Genomic DNA, 27,362 nt, shown 5'->3' on the forward strand with positions numbered 1-27,362 from the left:
GAGGCAGAGCTGGAATCTTAGAAAGGGTGACTGTAGAGGAAGGCGGATAGTAAGTGGAACTTGAGAGCCAGTCATTGGCTCACAGTGATGACATGGTCAGGAGCCAATAAAATCAGCTCCTGACCGGCTCATGGAATTCTGCTCTATCATAGCAACAGCAGAGCAAGTGAGCTTCAGCGAGGGGGAAGTGGCACAAATGGCAAGAGTGACGGTACGTGCGTAGTATCCAGCATTCTCTGGTTCCTAAAGGACAAATGTAGAGATAACAATATGGAGGCTGCCATATTCATTTACTTTTAAACAATACCAGTTGCCTGGCAGCCCTGCTATTTGGCTGCAGTATTGTCTTGATCACACCATAAACAAGCATGCAGCCAATCTGGTCAGCTCTGACAATGTCAGAAACGCCTGATCTGCTGCATGCTTGTTCAGGGTGTATGGCTAAAAGTATTAGAGGCAGATAATCAGCAGGATAGTCAGGCAACTGGTATTGCTTAAAAGGAAATACATTACGACAGACTCCATATTCTTCTCACTACAGTTGCCCTTTAAGCGGCCAGAGACTGCTGGTACTTAAAGAGACTCTGAAGCGAGAATAAATCTCGCTTCAGAGCTCATAGTTAGCAGGGGCACGTGTGCCCCTGCTAAACCGCCGCAATAGCGCCGCTAAACGGGGGTCCCTTCACCCCCAAACCCCTCACTGCGACACTTGGTCGCTCCTGGAGGCAGGGCTAACTGCTGCAGCCCTGCCTCCAGTCGCGTCTATCAGCGGCGCATCGCCGCCTCTCCCCCGCCCCTCTCAGTGAAGGAAGACAGAGGGGCGGGGGGAGAGGCGGAGATACGCGCTGACAGACGCACGTGGGGCAGGGCTGCAGCGGTTAGCCCTGCCCCAACCAGGAAGCGCTCCCCCGCTGAAACGAGGGGATTTGGGGGATCAGGGACCCCCGTTAAGCCGCAGGATAGCGGCGGTTTAGCAGGGGCACACGTGTCCCTGCTATCTATGAGGTCTGAAGCGAGATTTATTCTCGCTTCAGACTCTCTTTAAGTGGTTAACTAACACATACAGCACCTTGCCTGCAACATCTTAAAATCCAGAAATAAAACACAAAAGCAGTAATATAAAGTGTAAATAAAATAATGCAGCTTTTGCTCTCTCCTACAATATACAGAATAGATGTTTCTTCTGCAGTGCTTCACACTATGATTGCCTCCATTACAGTGATTCTAGTTACAGTTCACTTCATTGAAGTGCACCAGTTAAAATGCCCCTCTATAATATTGCCTCTTTAGTGTGCTCCATCATAGTGCCCTTCCATTCCAGTGTCCTTCATGATCATTCCCTTGTGGCCTTACATTACCGCTCTTACTGTTCTATTGCTCTTCATATATGCCCGCCCCTCTACCTCACATAGTATCCAGAATTACAGCACCACTCAATTATAAGCACCTGGCGTTTTGATTAGCAAGTTTTACAGAGTCTGTCATGGAGAGCCTGCCAATCATTTGAAAATACACAAGTCACATGATCAGTTTTTGAAGTAAAACCAGGTACTTTAGCTTTATTGAAGTAGGCAAATATACAGTAATTACCATGTGCAGGAGGGTAGGGACACAGATGTGATAACCTTACAAACTGATACTTCTATCACTATCAGCAGAGGGAAAATCAATTTATATGGTGCCTTCAGTCTTTAAACATTTTACTATAGTAAATACTGCAGCTGAATGTCAACTATTTTGCAAGTCTTTACTATAGAGCCATTTATTTCCAATTAGGTTCAAAATCCAAGCCAATGAAGAAATCTTCCATCTGCAATGTTGTGGTGTAGACAATGGGCCAGCACTTGTGTAAGCCAAATATGAGCCTGGTACCACCCTGTCTCCAGATATAAGCCGATCATTCAATTGCAGCTCTGCATAATATGAAGGGGGGAGTTGCACCGAGCCAGTATAGGTATAGAATGTCTGGGGTGCTTCTGTCTTTATTAACAGGTCCAGTCTAAAGGAGTGGCTAGAGCAGTGAGCTGTAGAGATACATGCAAGATATATCAAGATATATATATTTTTTTGTTTTTATTTTTAATCAAACGTAACTTAACCTCTTAGTAAAATGGCAATGCTCTCAAAAACACATTTTTTTCAGGATGAAAGGCTTGAACAGTACACAAGACCACATAAACAGTGGAGGTGAGAGTTCCCAGGCAATATACTCTGCCACAGGCATGTTTGGGCAAGAATGCTTAGCAATCAGGTGTCATGTGGGCTCTGAATGACATCCACATGAAAATATGCAATACAACTGACATACAGCAACATCTGAATGAACTTTCTATGCCTTATGTTATGGTCCTGAACGATATTGTATACTTTGGTGTTGCTATGCTACTGAGGCAGAGGAGTGTTACATAATAATGTGAATATATGTTGCATTAAAGGAGTGTACAGTGAGTTTTGATTTCTTACTATATTAGGTTTAGTACTAGAATATACATTAAATAGTATTTAAAGGTATTTATTTAAATTAGAAAGAGGTAAATGCAACAGCATAAGGCCTGGAACCCACTAGCAGTACATTACTAAGCCGTTACTAAGCAGTTAGGATTTGAAAAGCTCTTGCTAATGTAATGCTATGTGTGTGGTCCCACTTGAGCAATGTGATTTTTCATAAAAATCCCCCATAGCACTGCATTAGCAAGAGCTTTTTAAATCTTTAGCACTTAGAAAAGGCTGATAGTGTATTTGAGCCCTCAGACTCACTTAGGGCTTGTTCACACTATGAGCAGTTTCAGGTTTTTTCTTTAAGCGCTGGCGATTTTGAAAAACGCCCTAAAAGCGCCTGTGCAAAGATTTCCCATGAGAAGGTTCACATTTGACTGTTTCAATTCGCGTGCTGTTCTCAAAAGTGCTGCCTGTACCATTTTCTGAGCACCTTCGCGCAATTGACGGTATAGAGAAATCACTTAGGGCCCATTCACACTAGAAATCGCTAAACGCTAATGCAAAACGCTGAGCGTTTTTCTGGCGTCTTTTCCTAGCGATTTTTCACTGTATAGAGAGCGTTTTTCCAGCGATTAGCGTTTTGCGATTTCTAGTTCAATTCAAATACTTTTATTGAAACGCTAATCGCTCCAGAATCGCTCAGAAAACGCTGCATGCAACGCGTTTGCGTTTCAGCAAATCGCTAAACGCTTAGATGAGAACACTTACATACACTTTTATTGTGCACAGGTTTTTCAAATCGCTAGCGATTTTCAGCAAAGCTAAAATCGCTCTGAAAACGCACAAGTGTGAATGGGCCCTAAGAGCTTGAAAAAGTGATTTGTATAGCGATTTTCCCGAGCACTTTTAAGAATAAATACATTTTATTCTTTTCCTGGTCAAAGAGTTCACTTTCTGACGTCAGGAAGTGAAATCTCAATCGCTCAACAAAAGGGCTTAGAAAAGAGCTTACATGAAATTGCTCAATGCTCAGAAAACGCTGGGAAGAGCTTTAAAAAACTGCGCACAAAAGCACTTGTGATCGCGCTTGCTATTTATAATGTAAACAAGGTCTTACTCCTACCATGGCCCTTGCAGGAAACGAGGTCTGAAATTCTTCATGCTAGCCAATGGATGCCACAGCACTGACCTAAGCATTGAGGTGTGCATAGACACCTTGTGGAGATCATATTAGTTGATGGACTCACGGCCCATAGGGTGGTCTTGTGCAATGCCCCCTAGCAGCGCCTCTTACATCTGTTAAACACTCATAAAAAGTGATCCAGTACTAAGCACACTGCTCAGTTCAGTAATGTATTTATTTTATCAGCGTCTGAGTCAGTCCTCATAAAACAAGTTTTCTTCTTGTGCAGATGAGTCTCCAATTTTTTTATTTTTTATTTTGTGTAGCATGACTTGCGTCAGTACCTTATTAGTAACAGCATGAGCTCCCTCCAGTTATTGCACTTCAGTTATTGCAAGTAACTTTTCACAGTTTTAACAAGCATTCCAGATTTCCATTCTAGCAACCTATTCTTCTCATTACAGCTCTTCACAAACAGTTTGACTTTGTTCATTTCCTGAGCACTCTGCAGTGGATTCTTACTGCACAACCTAATCAGTACCCTTGTGAAATCTCTCTAGGTGCCGCTGTCTTTCATCAGACGTGCACCAAACCTGCTCTGCCTCTGTACAGGGTGGTTATTCAGGCTTCATGGTCAACATTCTTGTAGCTCAGTACAGTACCTTAATGTCTCTGGCACTGGAGCCCACATAGTCTGTACATGGGCTACCTTGATGTGTTACTTTGCTTTTGTATATTGCTTCCTGCAATTTAGTCTTTTGACTATGTGTTATGGTCATCATTGTCTTAAAGAACAACTGTAACGAGAGGCATATGGAGGCTGCCATATTTATTTATTTTTATGCAATACTAGTAGCCTGGCTCTCCTGAACAAAAATATGCAGATCAGGTGTTTCTGACATTGGGCTGGTGCACACCAGAGCGGTTCTGGAGCGTTTTTTAAAACGCTAAGGGTTTGAAAACTGCTTGAGCAATGTATTTCAATGGGCTGGCGCACATCAGAGCGGTTGTCTTTTCCACAAACGCAAACTCGGGGGCTGCAGCATTTTGATTTGAGGCGCATCTGCCTCAATGTTAAAGTATAGGAAAGTGGAAAACCGCTCTGAAAACCGCTAGATCAGAGCGGTTTTCCAAGCATTTTTGTTACAGTAGCTGTTCAGTCACAGTCCTAATGACCAGCTAACGCCGATAGGCGGCGGCTGGTCGTTTGTGGTTTTACATGGAAAACGGCCCAGGTCAGTTCACAGAGGGTGTCTCCGTGAATAGCCTGCGAGCCTCCGATTGTGGCTCGCACGCTAAATGTAAACACTCGGGGAAGAAATCAGGAACCTCTGATTGGCCAGGGATCGCAGCCGTCTGATAGGCTATTGCCTATTGGAGGCGGTACAGGACGGATCGCCGTTCTGTGCCGCCCATATCCGGAGGGAGAGGGAGGTAAGGGGAGAGAGCGCGCAATATCGCTGAGGAGGAGGGCTTTGAGGAGACCCCCCGCTCGGCCACACGGAGCGGCGGCGATCAGACCCCTCCAGCAGGTCATCCCCCTAGTGGGGAAAAAAAGGGAGGGAGTCTGATCGCCCTGCCTAAACCATGATCTGTGCTGCGGGCTGGAGAGCCCACGCAGCACAGATCAACCAAACACAGCCAGGTCCTTAAAGTGAACCTTAAGCCAGAAAAAAGAAAATGAGTTTTACTCACCTGGGGCTTCTACCAGCCCCCTGCAGCAGTCCTGTGCCCTGGCAGCCACTCACTAATCCTCTGGTCCCCCACTGCTAGCTAGTTTCGTTTTTGCCGACAGGCCCGTCAGGACTGGCCACCCGTAGCTTTTTCCGCATACTCGACTAATTAGCGCTATTGCGGGCTGCAACGCGTACAAAAATACGCGTTGCCGCATTACGAACGCATAGATATGTGCCAAAGCGTATTTTTGTACGCATTGCGGCCTGCAATAGTGCTAATTACAGTCGGGAATGCAGAAGAAGCTACGCTGGCCAGTCCTGACGGGTCTATCGTCAAAAACGAAACTAGCTGGCAGCAGGGGACCAGAGGATTAGCGAGTGGCTGCGAGGGCTGATAGAAGCCCCAGGTGAGTAAAACTTTTTTTTCTGGCTTAAGTGTCCCTTTAAGTGGTTGATGATTAGTTACTCACTTTCCTGGTCTTTCCTCCCTTGTATTAGAAACTGATCAATCCATGAGGAAAGGTAGGATTCTGCAAAAAGTTGGATCAGCGCATTACCAGGCCGCCTCCGATCAGAGATGCGCTGAGCCCCCCCCCAGAGACTGCAAACGCACCTTGAACCCAAACAGAGGCTCTGCATATACACCAAAAGCAAAGCTGTTAAGTGGGAGCGGCTGACCAAAAATGAATTAAATTAGTACATAGCAAGGAAATGAACAGCGCTACTTAAAAACAGATGAGTGTCTACCTGCAAAAGAGTGCAAGCCCCACTTATGGGACAAAATACACACTGAGAATATACATGACCTGTCTACCACTGGAGGATGTTGGTTTCCTGTAACAGCTTGCATGCAACTTGTTAAGTACTCATCCCTTCCACTGCGAAGAAGTCAATCCTCCATGGGAGGGGACCTAACACTAACTAAATCCTACCTATGCATATGCATAGCCTGGGCGCGCTACCAAATAAAATTGAAAATTGCGCAAAAAGTGGGATCAGCGCATCACCAGGCCGCCTCCGATCAGAGGTGCGCTGAGCCCCCCCAGAGACTGCAAACGCACCTTGAACCCAAACAGAGGCTCTGCATATACATCAAAAGCAAAGCTGTAAAGTGGGAGCGGCTGACCAAAAATGAATTAAATTAGTACATAGCAAGGAAATTAACAGCGCTACTTAAAAACAGATGAGTGTCTACCTGCAAAAGAGTGCAAGCCCCACTTATGGGTAGGATTCTGCTACGCTATGTTCTCAATAGCGACTTCATAAAAATATTACATTCAATGAAAAGAAGTTTAAAACTAGTTAAAAATAAGGCCCTCAATGATGCTTCATCTTTTTATTATTCAAAGATTTATCACAAAAGGCCATTTTTTTATTTTTTAAACACTTTCGATATTGCCCAACCGATTTTCATTGGGGAAATATTATTTACTGGTTCAGATATCTTGTATGACCACCCTTAAAAGCACTAGATCATGTTCTCGATTGCACAACAACTTCCAGTGGGCCAATAACCCAATATGTTCTGGTACAGAGATATTCGTGATCACTTATATAGGTTATGCTGCGACCATTCACAGAAAACTCCTAGTTGATTGTACTGTGCTACTTTAATATTTGGTTAGGGACGTCATTATACTTTCTTCCTTTTTCTACTGCTTGACATAATAAACTGTAGTGGTGTTCGCCCTGATGCATTATATGGGATTTTGCAAAGACCTCACTTAAATGAGGTGGCTGGATAGTGTACTGGCTAAGGGCACTGCCTTTGACATGGGAGACCAGGGTTCAAATCCTGGCTAGGGTCAGTACCTATTCAATAAGGAGTTCAAGGCAAGACTCCCTAACACTGCAGGGTGGCCTCTTGAGCACGTCCCAGTGGCTGTAGCTCTTGGGCGCTTTGAGTTAGACAAATGTTCGTATTATTATTATTATTAAATGGATAACCACAGTTATAGGTGACAAGCAGCAGTCCTAACACCCATGTATGCACGGTTATGCAGACTAAGGGAGGGGGAAATTAGAATCCTGTTTTCTTCAAAGTTATTTAAAAAAAATGTAATGAATTTAAAGTGTACGCAAGGTGACATGATGAGATAAGTGTTAAGCATACATATAACTAGACTGTGTGCCTTTTCTTTTTTCTGCCTGAAAAAAGTTTACCATTCAGGTATGCAAGTGACAATTTATAACCAGTTGGGACCTGGTCTGACTATAGCTAAAGCCTCATGGACAAGAAATTACGGCCATAAAAATCTTTCTGGAAGAAAACCACTTCTGAGAGCAGGGCATAGATAAGAAGGCCAATAGTTCATATATTTTAGCTCTGGGAAACACTGAGACTGTGTGAAAGACAATCATTCATATGAGACAATACAACATTAAAACTTCCTTTTTAGCATCAGTTTGTTTTTCTCTCAGGTTTCCTTCAACCACTTTCTGCACAAAACTCACTTATTTTTCATCTAAACTGTAAGGAGTGCTAATGCATGAGATAAACAGATAAGGAGAGAGCTAAACCATGAGTTATGTCAAATAATAAGGAGAGATGAACCATGAGTTAAGTTAAATAAGGAGAGCTAAACCATGAGTTGATTTATAGATAAATTAGGAGTTAATAAATAAAGATGAGATAATTTAACAGAAAAGCTTTGTGAATCAGACCCTTAGGGCAAATAGAGTAACTATTCCGCTAAAGCACTCATGCATGCAAGCCGCAGGTGTACACTTGCGCTTTTGAACCCTTTTAGCCCATAGCTTGAAGGGGTTAAATAACTTTGCCGCAACCCTGCATATCAATTATATCAGACCAACAGCATTTAAAGTCAGAAATGACCTTCAGCAGGAAAGACGGCAACTACTCACAAGAGAATATGTGGAAATGTGTCGCACACAAATTATAGCCTTGCCTTTTATTATGGCATGTGTAGTCCTAAAAAGACAGCAGCTATTGGTCTGTACTGACATTATATGGAATTATATGCATTATACAGAAAGGCTTTCAATGATAACCATCACAAAGACTTGAAGAATACACATGACATGACAGGCATTTTAAACAGATTTAAACAGACTTTCTGTGAGGAAGTCAGGAAAGTTATACTCTCAAGCCTCATACGTGTGTGTCAGTTGGTGCAGATAGGGACCTAATCCCTGGGGTGACATTGCAGAGCCTAGCCTGTACAGACACGGCACTAGCATGCAGTGCTTTGTTCCTGCGTGTGGGGGTGGGGGGTGGGTTTGGAGGAATGAACAGAACACAGGAAGTTTTTACTTTCATTTTAGTAATGATCACAGGCTACTCTTTAAAGTATAACTGTAATAAAAAGGATGTGGAGGCTGCCATATATTTCTTTCATTTTAAACAATACCAGTCAGGGCTGGGCCGAGGCATAGGCTGGAGAGGCTCCAGCCTCAGGGCGCAGTGTAGGAGGGGGCGCACAATTCATTCAGCTGTCATTCCTAATTGTGCATTAAGCAGAAATAAATAAGAAAAGGGGATACATAGCAGTGACTGCAAGCCAGATAACTAGATATTAAGGGGAGGTTGTGGGCCCTGTGGCCCTCTTAGTCTAATAGCAATCAGTGTGTGACAGCTTGGGTGGGAGGGATGGAGGGGCGCACTTTGGTGTCTCAGCCTTGGGTGCTGGAGGACCTTGTCCCGGCTCTGATACCAGTTGCCTGCCAGCCCTGCTGGTCTATTTGGCTGCAGTAGTGTTTGAATCACTCCAGAAACAAGCATGCAGCTAATCGCGTCAATTCTGACAATGTCAGAAACACCTGATATGCTGCATGCTTGATCAGGGTCTATGACTAAAGGTATTAGAGGCAGAGGATTAGCAGGACTGCTAGGCAACTGGTGTTTAAAAGGAAATAAATCTGGCAGCCTCCATATCCCTCGTTACAGTTATCCTTTAACCTTCTCGGGTAAATCCTACGCTGCACTTGTGGCTGCCTCTGATGCGGCGTAGGACTTGCGCCACCTGCTCTTTCCACTCCCACCGCAATAGTGCGCACCGAGAGGGCAGAGTAAGCTGTCATGACAGTCCACATCTCCCTTCACTGATCAGGAGCCATAGCGATTGGCTCCTGATCACGTGACCACTACGATCGCCGGCCGATCGTAGTGATCATTATTAGCAGCGGCGGTGGGAGGGGAAGAAGAGGACGGACTCACCTTCCTAGCATTCAAACACCCCCGCCCCCCCCGGGCGATCGTCACATGCCTCCCCTCTGACCGGCATCCCTGCTTGCTCTGACTCAATGTCGGGTCCCGGCTTGATGTCATCAAGCCAGGACCCGGAATTTAGCTTCATTGCGAGCAGGGATGCCGGGCATAGCGGAGGGGGCCTAGAGCTGCTTATCGCAAGACCCTAGGAGGTGAGTAATGGCTGCTGTCTACACTGGGGACACCGATGCTTAGCTATCTATACTGTAGAAGATACAGCTACCTGGCTATCTAAACAACCCCCCCCAATGTAAAATGCTCTTGTCCCTGAGGGGGGTTTGACAGCCGGTCCCCAGAAGGTTGAAGTGCAGAGCAGTATGCAGATGAGGGACAGGAAGTTACGGGGAGCAGTGTTGCTTACCTACAGGGGGCTGCTTCGGTAGACCTCCCCCGTCACTGTGGAGGTAGCCATCACTGTCCAGACTTCAAAGAATTTGCCTGTGTAGCCCGGTCAGAGACCCAGTCCATGCTGGACACATCTACATACTACAGCTCCCGGAATGGATCTCCCGGCATGCATTGTGGCCAGAAGTGCTACACAGGCAGATCCTTTGACGTACGGCCAGCTGTGGACATTGATGGCTAGTTGGCTACAGGATGGAATTATGAGTGTTTGCTCTGTGCTAAAAATGCAATGTAGCGTAATACTGTAACATTTGCATTTCAGAAAAATGTATCATGGCGTATGCCAAATAATTCCATCATAAATAATTTCATAATGATTATAGCAATGCTCATTACATAATTCATACCTTAAAATTTCCAGTTCAAATCTGTAAGAAAAAAAAAATCTTGAAACAATCCTGGCATTGTGTATATAAATCAGTGCAGAATTCCAGGACAAATTACTGCAAGATATGTTTCCAGCTTGATGTCATACAGTGTATGTGCATTACTGCCAGCATTCATCCAAATGGCCTGAAGTAACCCTTCACAAAAAGAGGTCACTGCTGAAAAAGTTGTTCAGCTCCATGCCTTCCCTTCACCCCCTCCTACTTTAATACCATTTACTTTACTGCTGCCCATTTGATTCCAGGTGCAGAGAGAAAGGGTTCCATTCCAGCAAGATGAGATTACTTACCTTCTTACAGCAACGCCTTGGATTTTCCTGCTTGGTCCTCATACTGCTTGTTGTTGTACTTGTGTGCCCTGGTGAGTTTTGTACTATTTTTACCTCATTATCATGGAGCCACTTACTTTTTAAAGAAAGGCATTAGGTACACCTGCAGAGCAGCATCATATGTACAAATCAGACAACTTGTTAAATGTATTTCATATTCTTACCAAAAAAACAAAAAACAAAACAGAACTTTCAAAAGCACAAGTCCAGGGCAACAATACAGGATTGCTAGTTAGATTTAGTAGGTTGAGACACATGTATATGTGGTCTATTATGGAAGATCTATAACAAAATAAGACACCTCTGTGAGAAGGTTCTGATGGAAGCAGTTATTTAGAGACTCCTCTTTCTGGTCAGAGACTTTCTTGCAGTGAAGCTGAATAGGACCAGCTTTACCAACTAGTATGGAGGCATATAAGGGGGATGGATATGTACACCAGAACCTTATTGAAGCACACCTAAACTGAGGGGGATATGAAGGCTGCTAGATTTATTTTCTTTTAAAAAATACCAATTGCCTGTCAGTCCTGCTGATCTCTTTAGCTGCAGAAGTGTGACACACACCTGAAACAAGCATGTGGCTAATCCAGTCAGACGTCAGTCAGATACACAGATACATCTGATTGGCATGCTTGTTCAAGGTGTAGGATTAAAAGTATTAGAGGCAGAGGATCAGCAGGATAGCCAGGCAATTTGCGTTGTTTAAAAGGAAATAAGTACTGTATGTAAGCCTCCATATTGCTCTCAGTACAGGTGTCCTTAAAGCTGGTGTTTAGTGAAACTATATTTTAGGTAGACTCATCAGGGTGTCACAGCTAAAGCTCGGATAAAACACCAGAGGCTGATATTGACATTTTCCTTGAAACCCTGCTCGTTCTGGGACAGGCATGTTGCATTGAATGATGCGGTGTCTCAAATGTAACATCTCAAACAGTAGAAGTTATACTAATAACAGTTTTACCTAGCACCCTTATCTTCCATGGCTCTGTAAAAAGTATGATAGACAGATGGGTGTATAATACGGTAGTAAGTATTGTAAAAGTAGCTAATGTTTTCTCATGGATAGGATTTGCTAGAAAACTGTAAGTACCATATTTTTAGAAATAGAAGATGCACCTAGCTTTAGAGGGCAAAAGTCAAGGGAAATAAAAATATACTAAACCTGGTGCATCCATGGTGCAGGGACATCTTGTGGAGTGTTTCCCCCTAACCTGTCTGTCTACACAGCCCAGCTACACTATTTGGTTTGAGATGGACATTTGTGAGTTATGTGGTTATGAAGGGTTCACTATACACCACTGTAGAAAACCAAAATTAGCTCACCTAGTAATGCGGTTTTTAATAACCCTCCAGGACAGGTGCTTACATATGAGATTAGGCCCTGCCCCCAACAGGAAACACAAAGAACTAGCTCTCTATAAGTTCCACCTCTAACCTCTACCTGCCAGTATGTTACAATTAACTGTTCCGATAGATTATCCTACTTCACACATTACCTACATATCCGCTTATAGTTTAAAGCTTTTTATGACCACATGTTTATACATACAGTTATTTACATGCAACCATAAGTTTTTAGGGTGGGTCACCTGTCCTGGAGGGTTATTAAAAACAGCATTACCAGGTAAACTAATTTTGGTTTTTTCAAATAACCCTCCAGGACAGGTGCTTACATATGAGATGATATGCAATAAATAACACTAACCTTAGGGAGGGATCACAGCCTGAAGAACCTTTCTTCCAAAAGTCTGTTCCTCTGCCGATAGTAGATCCAACCTGTAGTGTCTGATGAAGGTGTTCACCGTCTTCCAGGTGGCCGCCTTGCAGATTTCGGTTGCCGTCGCTCCAGCTCTGTAAGCCCAGGAAGTTGCAACTGACCTAGCCGAATGTGCTGTTACTTCTCTTGGACATGGAACTCCCTTAAGCCTATATGCTTCATTAATGCAGGATTTATTCCATCTTGCTATAGAGGCCTTAGACATGCTTTTACCCTTTGCTGCTCCAGAAAAAAATCACAAATAATGCCGTAGATTTTCTAAACTCCTTTACTCTGTCTAAATAAAATAGCAAACATCTTCTGACATCTAGTTTATGCCATTTAATTTCCCTTGGATCCATTGCGTTTTTACAAAAGGAAGGCAATACAATCTCTTGCATCCTATTGGACAGGGTAGCAACTTTTGGCAAGAATTCACTCGTCTTCAGGACTACCCTATCGTGAAAAATTAAACAAAAAGGTTCAACCGAACTTAGCGCTTCCAGCTCGCTTATCCTCCTTGCTGAGGTCACTGCTACCAAAAAAACTGTTTTCATTGTTAATAATCTTAATGTAATTTCATTCAATGGCTCAAAGTCTTCACTCATTAAGACGTTAAGAACTAATGTTAAATCCCATCTTGGGTATGAATGTTTTATTACTGGCCTAGAACGTTCTACCGACTTCAGAAATCTAATAACTAAGGGTTCCAAGGCTAACCGCCTATTAAGAAAAACTGAAAGGGCTGCAATCTGCACTTTCAAGGTACTTAACGCCAGTCTCTTGTCGACTCCATCCTGCAAAAATTCTAATACTGAGGCCAGTCTGTTGGATTTCAGACCTGATTGCTCTTTCCAATTACAAAAGGTCTTCCAATACTTTAAGTAGATTGCCCTCGTAACGCTTTTCCTACTGTTCAGTATCGTTTTTGTTACTCTGTCAGATAATCCTCTTCTTTTTAAGATTTGCCCCTCAGAAACCACGCTGTCAGCTGAAGATTGGGAATCTGAGTCCACTCGTCTTCTCTTTTGAGGAGGCTGTGTCTGTCTCTCAATTGGATCGGTTTGTCCACAAACATCGATTTTATCATTGGGAACCAGACTCGTTTTGGCCAATTGGGTGCAATCAGTATCATATACATTGTAGTTGATCTTAGCTTCTGTAATACTACTGACAATAGAGGGATTGGCGGAAAGGCATAGGCGATCTGAAAATCCCATGTCTGAGCCAAGGCATCTACTCCTAAAGCTCCTCTTGGATCTAGGGAAAAAAACTGGTCGCAGTGTGTGTTCTCCCAGTTGGCAAACAGATCTACTTGAGGACAACCCCACATCTGTGTCAACTCCCTGAATATTTTTGGGTTTAGACTTAGCTCTGAATTTGACAATTTTTTTCTGCTTAATAGATCTGCCATGGTATTCAGTGAACCCTTGAGATGTACTGCTGAAATCGACTGAAGGTTCTGTTCTGCCCAATCTAATATCTGTAGTACTAGCCTTAGAAGCTGTTCTGACCTCGTACCTCCTTGTTTGTTCAAATACATCACCACTGTAATGTTGTCTGATCTGACTTGGAGATGGTGGCCTTTTATCTTGTCGACCGCCTGTATTAGTGCCTCCTTCACTGCTAGCAATTCTCGAAAGTTTGACGAGTGAGTCATTACTTCTTTTGACCAAGTACCCTGTAAATAAATGCCTTCTATATGAGCCCCCCAACCTATAAGGCTGGCATCTGTCAATACCCTCGTTATTGGATATCTCCATAAACGACCCTGTATCAGTCTGTCCTCCCGGACCCACCAATCTAGGCTCTGCTTTATCTCTGCTGGCATACAAAGGGTCTGATCTATGGCCGTTTGAACTCCTCTCCAATTCTGCAGAAGCCATTGCTGTATGTGTCTTATGTGCTTCAGCGCCCAGTATACTGATGGAGCTGTGGAGGTTAAAAACCCTATCAGCTTCATTACTTGTCTTACTGTTGTGACTGTTTCTCTCTGATATTGCTGTACCATCATCTGGAGTTTTATTATCTTGTCCTGAGGGAGATATAATCTTTGAGACACTGAATCTACCCTGAACCCCAGGAATTGAATCTGTTGTGTTGGAATCAGGTATGACTTTTGAAAATTCACTAGCCATCCTGTCTGCTCTAAGAGTTCTATCACCAACTTTTTGTGGCTTTCCAGATTTTGAATACTGTCGGCTAGCACTAACAAATCGTCCAAGTATGGGATTACAAGAATGCCCTTGAGATGTAGAGCCCCCACAATTTCTGCCATCACCTTTGTGAAAATTCTGGGTGCTGAAGAGATTCCGAATGGGAGACCGCAAAATTGAAAATGTTCTAGACCTGAACTCGTCTTTATGCTGAATCGAAGGAAAACTTGAGATTCTTTCCTTATTGGGATATGCCAATAAGCATCTGTTAGATCGATATTGATCATAAAACAATCTGGGAATAGTAGGTTTCGCATCGTAAATACTGTCTCCATTCGGAATCTCTCGTATTTTATATACGGATTCAGAGGTTTGAGGTTTAATATCAAACGATATTTCCCCGTGGGCTTTTTTACCAAAAAGACTCTGGAGTAGAATCCCTTTTCTTCCTGATCTAGTGGAACTCTGCAGACCACGTCTCTTGCGAGCATATCCTGTACTATCTGTAACATAGCTCTTTTTTCCTCTGGCACTCTTGGGACCTGAGTAACTATAAATCGATTGGGAGGAGGTGTTGAAAATTGGATCTTGTATCCATTTTCTACTAGATCTATGATAAATCTGTTTTTTGTTATTTCTTTCCAACCTAGTAGGAATGTTTTTAACCTTCCTCCCACCTTGTTGGCGTCATGGTCTGTCCTTATTTTCCGTTGATCTGAACAACGGATTTCTCTTGGTAAAACCTCTATTGCCTGCCCAAGGCTTACGCTTCTGCTGTTCTCTACCCTGAGCCTGTCTTCTACGAAAAAACGGCTTCTTTTTTGGCTCAAACTTTCTCTTTTTAGAAAAAGTTGTCTTTTTGCTGGCTGTACGCTCTAATACCTCCTGGAGCTGTGGACCAAACAATAAATCTCCTGAGAAGGGAAGACTACATGCCCTGGCTTTTGAGGTTTGGACTCCCATCCCACGTCTTTAAAGGACTTCCGAGGCCAAAATCCGGGCCCAAAACATAAAAAAAAGTTAGCTACCTTCATGGCTTTGTAAGGCACGGAGGACGCCGTCCGCGCCCTCCGTGCCGTTCCGCCTGGTCCCCTCTGGTGAATAGCCCCCCGAAAGGCTGCGACCCCACGGTCCAGGTCGGCATCTTCTGCCCCTATAAAGATGGCCGCCGGAGCTGGCCACGGCTGCGCAGTCCGCATAGCCGCTACTGCGGCTGCGCAGCTCTAGGGCCAACCCTCCGATCCACGCTGCCTGTTACGTGATCGGGGGGTTGGCCCTAGAGCTGCGCAGCCGCAGTAGCGGCTATGCGGACTGCGCAGCCGTGGCCAGCTCCGGCGGCCATCTTTATAGGGGTAGAAGATGCCGACCCGGACCGTGGGGTCGCAGCCTTTCGGGGGGCTATTCACCAGAGGGGACCAGGCGGAACGGCACGGAGGGCGCGGACGGCGTCCTCCGTGCCTTACAAAGCCATGAAGGTAGCTAACTTTTTTTATGTTTTGGGCCCGGATTTTGGCCTCGGAAGTCCTTTAACCACAGATTCCTACGTACATTGTTTATTAGTGCCGTGGATTTTGCTGTTACTCTTAATGATTCTGAGGCTGCATCAATCACATAGTCATTACCACCCTCAACTACCTCAATGGCTTCAAGAATATCTTTCTTCGGTGCATCTTCGTCAACCAATTTTTTAATTCTCTCCAACCATACTGACATAGTGCGGGATACACAGGTTGTTGCAGCGGCTGGTTTGAAGTTGGTCGCACAAGCTGACCAAGCCTTTTTAAGTGAAAATTCAATTCTTTTATCCCCTGGATCTTTAAGTCTACCAAAATCCTCGAAAGCTAACTCATTATCTTTCTCGACTTGGCTAAAAGCTGCGTCAAGCTTGGGACATGACTCCCATAACTTAGCATCCTCTTCTGCGAACGGAAAACGTCTCTTAAATCCCTTTGAAATAAACAATCTTTTCTCAGGATCCTTCCATTGTAATGTAATTAAATTTTTCATAGAATTATGCAAAGGAAAACAAAGTTGTTCTGATGGTTCCATCCCCATATACAATTTGTCATGCAAGGATTTTTCTGACGTCTTTTTCTGTGGTATATCTAGGGTTGAATAAATTGCCTTAAGCAGCTCTTCTGTCTCTTCTGAGGCAAATTTAAACTTTGATGCCTTATTTGCATCTTCAGTCTCCTCATGTTCAGATAATTCCTCAGAAGACCCAGAGTATGGTTCACCCATTTCGTGGTGACTCTCTTGCTCTTCTTCTGATGAATAAATAATTCTAGGGGATTTACTTGTGGCCTTTTTAGGTTTAACTACCTGCTCTGGCTGCCGCCCTTGTGCAGAGGTGGTGGGTAAACTTTCTCTAAAGGCCTTAAAGGTCTCAACCATTTCTTGGCGCATTGTAAACATAAAGTCTTTACAAGAGGCTGTATTATCTTCATTAATGATACTTGAAATACATTTCTGACAGGATGCCTTTGGCCAGTGTAATTGTAAGGGCTTATTACAGAGAATGCAACTCCTGGGCCTCTCAGAGCTATCAGACTCCATAGCATCCTAAGGGAAACATACAAAATAACCCCATCATTAGGTTAAATAGCAACCCTACTATATATCAACATGATTGAATGCTATGAGAGGCCTGGATCCTAATCCAAAATAGCCTGAACAAGGTCTAGTCTGCACTAGGACAATTGTACTGACAGCCATCCCCTGTGCACATACTGATATATCAGTAATTGCTAACATCCCATAACAACATAATGTAACTAGATGTCTAAGCTGGTTACCCATATGCCTTAGGATGATTATACTGAATAGCAATCACCTAATATCCATCACTTAAAACAATGTATAAGCTCCTATCCTGAGATCATATACAATGTAGCTAAAAGTTTAGCCATATATCATAACCAAAATGCACTATATATATATATATATATATATATATATATCAGACCTCTGAGATCAGACTGCGGTATAGGTAAAGCATTAACTTTCCCCCTTCAGCAGACCTCAATCAGACAGCGGCCTTTACTAACATCAGACCTTGCAGATCAGACGGGCGAATGTCCTCCGACGTAGCCTCCACTTACCTGATCTGCTGTCTTCTGCTTTGCGTCCATCTCCTCCAACCACGCCAACGCATGTGGGGATGGACGCCGCGGCCTCTAAGCAGGCGCCCAAACCGGACCGGAAGTGACGTCACCGGACGTGACGTCACCGTAAGGGCGGAAGTTCCGCATAGCCAGCGTTACTGCCCTCGCTTCCGCCTGGACACGCTGCCACGCTCCTTCGCACACACCAGAAGCCACCATTCCGCCTCCGCATGGCGCCAGCTTCCTCCGTTGGGCGTATGGCCTCTGCCTTAGCTGCCTCCGCTGCCGCTCCCCTGGTCACCGCTGCACCTGCCGGCCATCCCAGGAGAATCCACCACCTGGTGGATACAGGTAAACCCTCCACTCCACCGGATCGGGCTACCCTTCACTAGTTCCTGATGGCCTCAGCACTGCCTGGCTGCTGACCACCCTTCCTAGCCAGAGAGCTAGGTGTTCCCCGGAACAGGAAACACAAAGAACTGGCAGGTAGAGGTTAGAGGTGGAACTTATAGAGAGCTAGTTCTTTGTGTTTCCTGTTGGGGGCGGGGCCTAATCTCATATGTAAGCACCTGTCCTGGAGGGTTATTTGAAAAAATGCCAGTGATATATAAATGCCTAATAATATTAGAACACTGCATTTCTAGATAGTGAAGCACATGAAAAATAACAGCCATGTATTCAACAATAAAGCAGCTGCAGGAGCACAATAAAGTAGTGAGCAATGGAAGCAGATGCATGCAAGACCAGGCAGAAGGATGGGATTCTATCTCTATCGCCCAGTTACCCCATCATAGTGTACAGTACATCTCCCGTTGTCATCTCACAGGCACATTATTATTATTATAATAATTACTACTACGAATGCTGGTGAGCAGGATTGGAGTGACGGCACATGCGTGGGTGGAAACTAAGAAATGTGCAAAGATGCAGGGACCATGGCAAGATCTTCTCCCTGCAACAAACTTGAGCCTGCAGTCAGTGTACACCAGCAGCAGCCAAGAGAGCCTGTACTATCCAGTGGCATCTTCCATCAGCTTTGACATAAGCTGCTGTCCTCTCTTTTCCTTTACAGGGCAGGATGTCAGGGCACAGCAGAGGGTCTATAGTCTCAGCTACTCTGATGCTACCTACTAATGGGGTTACCTCCCCAACCTCCACTTCCTTCCTCCCTCCCTCTCCTATGGCCCTCTCCTGTGACCACTTGCAAAAATGGGTGCAGCTGAGGGTCTTTAGAATCTCACCTACTCTGATGCTTGTCGATCATCACCAGTCAGCCACTCTCTGCCTGCTCGAATTCCGCTGTGAAATGCAAAGAACCAGGTAAGCAATGAGAATGGACAAGCATTCGAGTAGGCGAGATTCTATAGACCCTCCGCTGCAACCATACTCGCAAATAGGACACAGGAGAGGGCCATAGGAGAGGGAGTGAGGAATTTGGGCTTCCTCCCCAACCTCCATTAGTCTGCCAATGAAAAGGAGAAGACCCTGGGCCAGTCCGCAGCACCCTGTTGTAGGCACCCACTTTGATAACTTGTGTTAATTGGAGCCAATGACCTCGCAGGTGGGACCACAGCTTTCATTGGGGCCAATCACTACACTCACTGAGTAGGAGTGACCCATCAGATGTTTGATAGGTCACCACTACTGAGCGAATGCAGTTATTGGTTCCAATGGGAGCCTTGGTCCTGCCCGTCAGACCATTAGCACCAGGTAACACACAGGGCTGCATGCGGCCACAATTAGAGGGTTTGATTGGGGGGGGGGGGGGGGTGAAAATCTACATGGACAGTGGTTCAAAAGCATTTCCTGGTGACAACCTTCTTATATTCTGGCCATGAAACTAAATGGAGTTTGTAAGTGCTCTCCAATTGTGAGCCATATCTATGGATGTGTTAGCATTATGTAAATATGCAATGAAATTCACAAGACTCACTGCCACCTAAACTATGTAACAAGGGAGTAACTACAGTAGGTATGCCTGCCTGCATACATGCTTACTTTGTTGGCCGCATGCCCCTGGCAGTGCTGATGCCAACATACTGAAGTTGTCATATAAGCCTCAGGTCTATGACAAGCCCCATCCCTTGTACCTCCCAGCTGGTTAGTGTGGCTGCTCGTCACACAAAGGCAAATTAGAAGGGTCGGTAGGATTATTATGGACAAATTATGGGATTCCTAAACTTCCAATTAAATACAATAAACAAGAATATGCTTTCCTTATTTATGTAAAGGAAGCAGCAATATGGTTTGTATCAAAAATGCTCAGAAAGAAAGCTTTTCAGTGGCTGAAAACTTTCCCCAGGACTGCTGAGGATACTGAACACTCCCCCCCCCCCTTTGCTTAGTCTGTTCTATCAGAAAAATATTTAGCTGCCATAACATCTCTGCACACTCTGACCTGTGACGTGTGACGTATCGGCGGCAGCAGAAAAGGGTGGTTTAGGGGCGGTTCACAAGGGCAACTGTTAACAGTTGGGGACATCTTTTACCGCCGGATCGACCGACACCAGTAATGAGGTGAACTGGAGTGCTTGCACCATCCCACGGCGCTTGCAGTTTGCAGCTCCATGTCCCCCATAGGGCTCAAACATGCCAAATGTTTTTCTGCTTGGTTGCTAAACAAGATGACCCCAGAAACCGCTCCTTACACTGAACATCTGATGCATATTTTGTGCATTGTGGACCCAATACATACAAAAGCACTTGGGAACACATACATTAAAGCATGTAGGTTAAAAGCATGTGCATTAAACTGCATACACTAAAAAACACATACATTTTCAGTTTTGGGCTACTTACACACTATGTAGTGAAGTCACATCGCATCTTGACGGTGCACCCATACAGTGAGGCATAGAATACCATGCAAGTATTCCTCACTTGTAAATGTGCACGTCATCCTGTTAACACACGAATTGCAGTGCGTTACTGTGTTGGAACCCAATCTATGTGACAGCCCCAAAGGACTACATTGCATTTGTGTTTGTCCGATACGATGCAACGGCCATAGTGTGAAAGGGTTCTAAACCTGTGCCTTGCCTTAATTTTAAAATCGACCGGACATAATGGTAATAAATAACCCATCAATACACTTTTGTACATGTATGAAAACAATGCAAAGTGTTTTTCATAAGTCTAAATACCTTTATATTTCTAGATGTCTCAAGTGGGAATAAACTTCGAATGATGCTACAGAAAAGAGAAGGTAGGTTATCTTTAACTAGTAAAACCCAAGTAAAAAAAAGTAGCAAATCTCTGTTCAAGCAGTATTCGTATTTAAAGGAAAAAAATATATATACATGCAATGCAACTGAATAAGAATACCTACTACAATATACATGTGTGCATATTTCCGCTCAACAGAAATATGCAGGGAATAATCAAATGTTCAAACTGCCCCCCCCCCCCCCCCCCACACACACACACACACACACACACGATCTAAGGCAATACAGACTGCAGAAGTTAAACACTGTAAATAGTAGAGAGTCAATGATGATGAATTATGCAAACTAATGCAGCTTGTAAAATGGGCAAATCAAATCCCACCTTGGCTTCACTCTATTAGTCCATTTTCAAGCTCCATAAATTTTCATGAAAAATTTGGATACGTCTGCATGAACTCAAAATGATTTGCAGCTCATTGACCTACCCTAATAAATAGGTAAGAAGTTTAACTGGATGGCATCTGTAGATGGGTGTTGCAGTGCTTATTCACTCAGGTGGCACTCATAAGCCAAGCTAACACTTAATCCATTGTGATGTGCATCACAACAGATTTTAAAATTGGTGTCTTCTGGGAACACAGATCGCAACATGGCACCTCCTCAGCAGTCATTTGTAATGTGGGCAGTAACATACGCACTGTACAGTAGCACACAGCTTGCTAGTGTTATAACAGAACCCAATGCACCGTGGGCATAACATGACTATTTGAATGGACCCATTCTAGCACTTTCTGTGCAATAATGGTATAACACCCCAACATTCATAGTGCAAATGTATCCAGATGCCTGATCTAAACCCAGATCTCATTGGAAGTGTGCATAGGAATGGTAGACACCCTATATGAATGTTGTCTATAATTACTTTATCCCTGAAGTGGTTAAAGTCAAATTTTGAAAACCTATTGCACCTCAGGTCGTTAATCTTCAGAGCAGAGAGTAAAAAGTTCTGCTTACTTGTGTTCAGAAGTAGAAAAGTGCTCTGCATCATTCTGTGGTTATGATAATTCCCACATTCCCAGCTGAGCCACAGCTTGTGTTGTGATCAATGTACATGGTTTGTGACTCCTGGAGTGTAGCAAACCACACACGTAGCTTGTGGCACATTAACCTCTCGCTAAATTTGACAGGCTTAGGAAATCGCTAGATCCTTTTTTCCTTACACCTCGATTACAATACTTGAGTATATATTGACTGGGCACCGCATAGTTCGGCGTGGGGAGAGACGGATGACAGCTCTCTCTGCTGCCACTAAACTCAGAGGTGGCGTTAAATACTATTCCCTCTCAGAGTTGTCGCAATTTGGCAGTAGATGCAACTCGGTCCAGCAACCGCCAGAGCCCAAATTACCGCTACGTGGGGTGCACATCATAGCATTGCTGCTTCGACGGCGCACAGCGCCAAAATAACCTGCTTCGTCAATACTTGATGTTAACATGACCCTATGTAAATATGCCTAGGTCATTATTTACATCCCATTTATATCCTGTGATGTAAACATTTATTTACTGACAAGTTTTGCTGCAAATGTCCTCACATGGTTCGCATTCTCAATAGTTGTGTTAGGGTGTGTAGCAAGGGATGCAGACTTCATAGTGAGGACAGCTACACACAACTTACCCACTGACGACGTGAAGACAGCAAATAGAAAACTAGGGCACTCTCGCTAACTCTTTAGTACCAGCTGCCTAGCCAGACATGGTGAGTAACCCTGTATAAAAAACAAAAAAAACACAACACTGAAAAACAAAAACCAAACCTGAAGTGAAAAAGGCCAGAGAGAGGGACTTAGTTTGGCAGTTGAGATTCTGATTGGCTCCTGCACATTTCTAGGTATGGGGAACAAATGCCAAAACATTACAGAATTAATTTATTATTGTCTCACATAATCATCCAGCTTGAGGGAATTTGCACAAACTGTCCTTTACTTAAAGTGAACCTCCGGACTAAAAATCCGGCTCAGCAGCACTGAAAAGGCTTGGTGTTTCTTTAACAGTTTCACAGCATCAGAACGTTGTTTCTCTTATACAAGCCTCATTTTTAGCTGCACAGAAGAAAACTGCCCGTGCTTTTTTCCCCTGATGCCGTGCAAAGCATGATGGGATTTCTGATTTTGTTGTTCTCGTTCTGCTGTTTTGGTGCAATTTTTTTTTTTTTACATTTTGAATTTGACATTTGAAGCCTAGCATGTGCAGCTGGGAGGGGTAATCAGGACACAGGACAGTTGGAACTGTGTCTGCTGCTCCTTGTCACCTCCTTTCAACCAAAAAGATGGCTGCCCCCATGACAAAGATGGCAGCCCCCATGAATCACAAACATTTGCCTGTTCTTTTAAAACAGTGTGGGTAAGATATTATATTACCTATCTATTCTAATTAACATAACTAATGTAACTTGATGACAGTATGTTTGTTTAGGCTGAAGTTCCCCTTTAACCCATCTGAGCCCATCCACCATGGCATAGCAAATGGACTTTCTATTTTTATGGTAAGCAAATTAAAAATGACCGATTTTTCCTAATTTTCAATCTAGCATCAAAGGAACCAGCTAAGACTGTGGTGGCCGTACAAGGAAACAAAGCCAATGCGTTTTTAAACACATTAAAGCGCTCCAAACGATCCCTCTGGGACAGGTCCAGACCTGAAGTCCAGCAATGGTACCAACATTTCCTCTACATGGGCTTTGATGAGACTGTAAGTGGCATTGAGCACCATATCTAGAATGTTTGAAACACTCAAAATGTTATGCAAATTAACAAAACCAATTGCTATAAAAAGTCCAATGCTATTTTCATGCTCATTTTCCTGGTGATTTTACCTCTGGGAAAGTAATTGGGCTGCTTTGGCTTTTTTTTTATTCTAAATATTGTTTTCTGTAAGAGGTTTGCGCTACAGTTGCTGCAAATGGTTCTGTAGACTGCAGATAGAGCCCTGGCTGGCCTTACCCCGATGCTTTGTGCCAGAGTTTGTATGATCTTCCTGTGTCCGCATGCATTTCTTCCGGGCACTCCAGTTTCCTCCCACATCCCAAAAACAGAGATAAGTTCATTGACTTCCCCCTAAAGTTGGCCTTAGACTACAAAAAGACATAGGACTATGCTAGGAATCATATTGTGCCCCTCTGAGGGACAGTTAGTGACAAGATAATATACTCTGTACAGCGCTGCGGAAGAGGTCAGCTCTATATAAAGACTAAATAATAATAATGGTTACTAAACCTGACCGATTTTAGGAAAAAGTTGAATTGAGCAATTTCTGTCCGAAATTGCGATTTTGATGCGATTCACGATTTCCTTCAAATCACACTTTGCACCCCCTCTGTCCTCCTGTCTTTGTGCCCCCTTTGCATCCTCTGGGTCTCTCTCTAGCCCACTCTGTGTCTTTCTGTGCCTCCTCTGTCCCCCAAGCTGCATCAGTTCTGGACATAGTTTCCAGCAAGAGTCCAGCGATGCTCATATATCCACTTTGCCTCCTGCAGGCTCTAATGCATGGAATACTTCCTGTATGTCATGTGACATACAGGTACCCGGAGTTTTGCCAAGCACAAGAGCCGGCAGACGGCTATAGAGGACGGACAGCGTTGAACTTGTGCGGAAGGTATGTCCAACACTGCGGGCTGCAAACGTCGGGACTTTGGGGAAGTTTGAAGCCACTTCTTCAAACTTCCCCCACGTGGAAATGAAGTGATCGCGATAATCGCAGCTTTGACGATTCCGAAATTGTGATCTTGATGATCGCGATTTCGGTTTAAATTTGATTTGTCTTTCAGGCCTAATAGTTACTATCAGAGCAGCTAGCCGTGTGAAAGAAGCTTAACCTTAAATCAACAGAAGTTACAATGACTAGATTACAAACCTGATGTCTCTATTAACAAATGGGGAAGTTGGCAAACAATTTCTGGCCGCCTCTGTGCAATTAAACAGACAATTGTGGCTCTCATACAGATTTAATGCAGATTGTATGCAATCAGGACTGTGGGGTGGCTGGAGACCTTTAGGTCAGTCCTCCCAGCTTTGTTCCCTATCTGCCAGGATACAGCTCAGCTCTCCCACGCAATCTAACAGTCTCTAAAAAAAATCCCAAAACAAAACAGGATATACTACTGGGAATGAAGATGCATCCCAAAAATACAATTATTAAAAACCCAACTAAAAAAAAAAAAAAAAAAAAAAAAAAAGTTAAGGAAGATTGCTTGCCTCAATGAAAAATGCAAATTGTAAGATGTAATTACGTTTTGTCTTTTAATTAAAGCGGGCTGTAAACATATTGCAGTAAGTATGTCATAATTAACCCACTGCATGCTTATTTCTCATACAAGTGTTAGGGCTCGTTTCCACTGTAGCGGTGCGGAATCGCCTGGATTCCACCGCTGAAGAAATCGCATGCGGCTGCGTTTCCCCATGCGGGTTTACCCGCGATTTCGCATGGCAAGGAGCCAGGCGAATTTAACCATGTCACTGCCTGTGTAAAATTCCACTGCCTTTCATGCGAAATCGCGGGGAAATCCGCATGACAAAGCCGCATGCGATTTCCCTATTGAATGCATTAGCGGCGATTCGCCCGCATTCCTGCCGCACGCGAAATCTGACGACCCTGTCGTGCAGATTTTTCCCGCACCGAAAAACGCCGCCGCACACGTGGAAACCGCCCCATCCACTAACATTGAGTATGCGAATCCGCATGCAGTGCCCGCATGCGGATTCGCTATAGTGGAAACGAGCCCTTATACCCACCTCATGCTTCTAAAACACTTATTTTACCTCTAATAGAGCAGATTATCACCTCAGGCAAAGCCTGTGTAGTCACACATGGAATATTTACAATATAAAACTACCTATGGTGTGGAAACAGAATATTCCTTGACGGACTGAAATAACACTTTTTAATGCTCACCCTTAGTGTGCCACAAAATTACTCTTAGACAAACTGAATTTTGAAATCTGATGATTTTTACATTGCTACAATCTATAATTTAATTTTGATACATTGATTTGCTGCTGTGGAGAGATTAATGAACCCCTGGCTTACTACCGGTATTTGTGTTTTTTTACTTTACTAGGTGTACGTTTAGGTGTGGCCACACGAGGTGGCGCTCGCCCCATAGCAGCAATGCATATAACATTGCATAGCAGCAATGTTATACTGCACATAAGAGTTACTCAGGGCTCCGGCAAGCCCAGGAACTGAATTAAACATCCCTCAGAGTTGCGATGACTCGGAGGGGGAATAGTATAACTCTGCCAGGGACAGCAGGCCTCCGCCCAACTCACTGGCGGCGCACTAATATCTACCCGCTGCCACACTGCTTGCTGACAACTGTTCTTATGCTGCCCATCATTGTGTTTGCTGGCTATGGATGCTCAAGTAGATGTGTTTCACTATGGTGTCTATTGGGAATAAAGTGGGAGGGTGTAGGTGTATCTTACTGCTGAGTAACAAAAGACTATTTCAGTTATTCAGTTACTTGTCATGAATTATAAACACTTAAAAAAGGAGTGTGAATGCTGGTACAGTAGAATCCCTTAATAGTAAACTCCAAGGGACCAGGAAAAGAAGTTTACTAGATCAGAATTGGTCATACAGTCTATATTTACAGTATACAGACACATTTGCTTGGGCATGAACACAGTTTACTATATCCAGCAGTACTAGAACAACATTCTACTGTATAACAAACCTACCGGCTTGTGCAGGGAATTGTATGAGGCTTGTTCTTTCTCCCTCTCTTCTGGAGTAGTAATGCTCCATAAAATGCAACCTTCTCCTCAATGTCCTGTATGTAACATGGCAGGTTCACTTGAAATGGTTTCATGATCCTGATTATATGACCAAACAAAATGTACAAAATACTTCAGCGCCTATTTTCTTTGCCTCAGAAATATGAAGATGACATGTCTTACTGGATGAATCAAGGCCGTGCCGGGAACGAGTACTATGGCGGATTCTACCACCATCACTATGATGAAGATGCACCCATCGGCCCCCGCAATCCAAATACTTTCAGACATGGAGCAGCAGTTAATTATGACGACTATTAGAAGTCAGCATTGCACTATAAATGTTATAGAGTATTTAGAGTAAAATGCAACACATGGACAACATGAGTGCCATATGTGGTGAACAGTAAAGTTATTATGAAAAAAAAAAATCTAAGTTCTAATACTGTAGATTGTTTAAGGTCTGTATGCATGGTTATATTAGGCAATGCTAAATACTGTGTACATGTAGCTGAAACCATGCATACAACACTTACATAACCCACATTAAAGGAAGCGCTGTCTTCTTATAAACAAAATTGTGTCTTTGTACTTATAAGAACAATCTTTAAACGAGGGCAATAAAAACTTCCAAGACCTAAAATGTATAACAAACCAAAATGTTTTCTCTCTGCGGAGAAAGAAAATTGCCTACACAAAAAGGTAAATACAAACCTGACAGGAACCTCAAACTAGTCAGAGGGAAAAATATTGACAGTGCTAAAGCAAAATTAAATAAACATCACATTTTATCCTGTATGGGAACGTTGTGCTTATTTTA

General features: G+C 43.7%; 1 protein-coding gene across 1 annotated transcript in view; it reads left to right on the forward strand.

Annotated features, from left to right (window-relative positions):
- Positions 1 to 27,120, forward strand: part of ECRG4 (ECRG4 augurin precursor) — a 32,313-nt gene extending 5,193 nt beyond the window's left edge. Inside the window, exons 2-5 of the mRNA XM_068265295.1 lie at positions 10,503 to 10,618; positions 20,760 to 20,807; positions 23,359 to 23,519; positions 26,702 to 27,120. Of these exons, the coding sequence (XP_068121396.1) occupies positions 10,534 to 10,618; positions 20,760 to 20,807; positions 23,359 to 23,519; positions 26,702 to 26,863 (456 nt within the window). The 5' untranslated portion in view covers positions 10,503 to 10,533 and the 3' untranslated portion in view covers positions 26,864 to 27,120. The remainder of the gene's footprint in view (positions 1 to 10,502; positions 10,619 to 20,759; positions 20,808 to 23,358; positions 23,520 to 26,701) is intronic.
- Positions 27,121 to 27,362: the final 242 nt, after the last annotated feature.

The sequence above is a fragment of the Hyperolius riggenbachi genome, chromosome 2 (assembly GCF_040937935.1).
Source record: "Hyperolius riggenbachi isolate aHypRig1 chromosome 2, aHypRig1.pri, whole genome shotgun sequence".
NCBI classification, from domain to species: Eukaryota; Metazoa; Chordata; class Amphibia; order Anura; family Hyperoliidae; genus Hyperolius; species Hyperolius riggenbachi.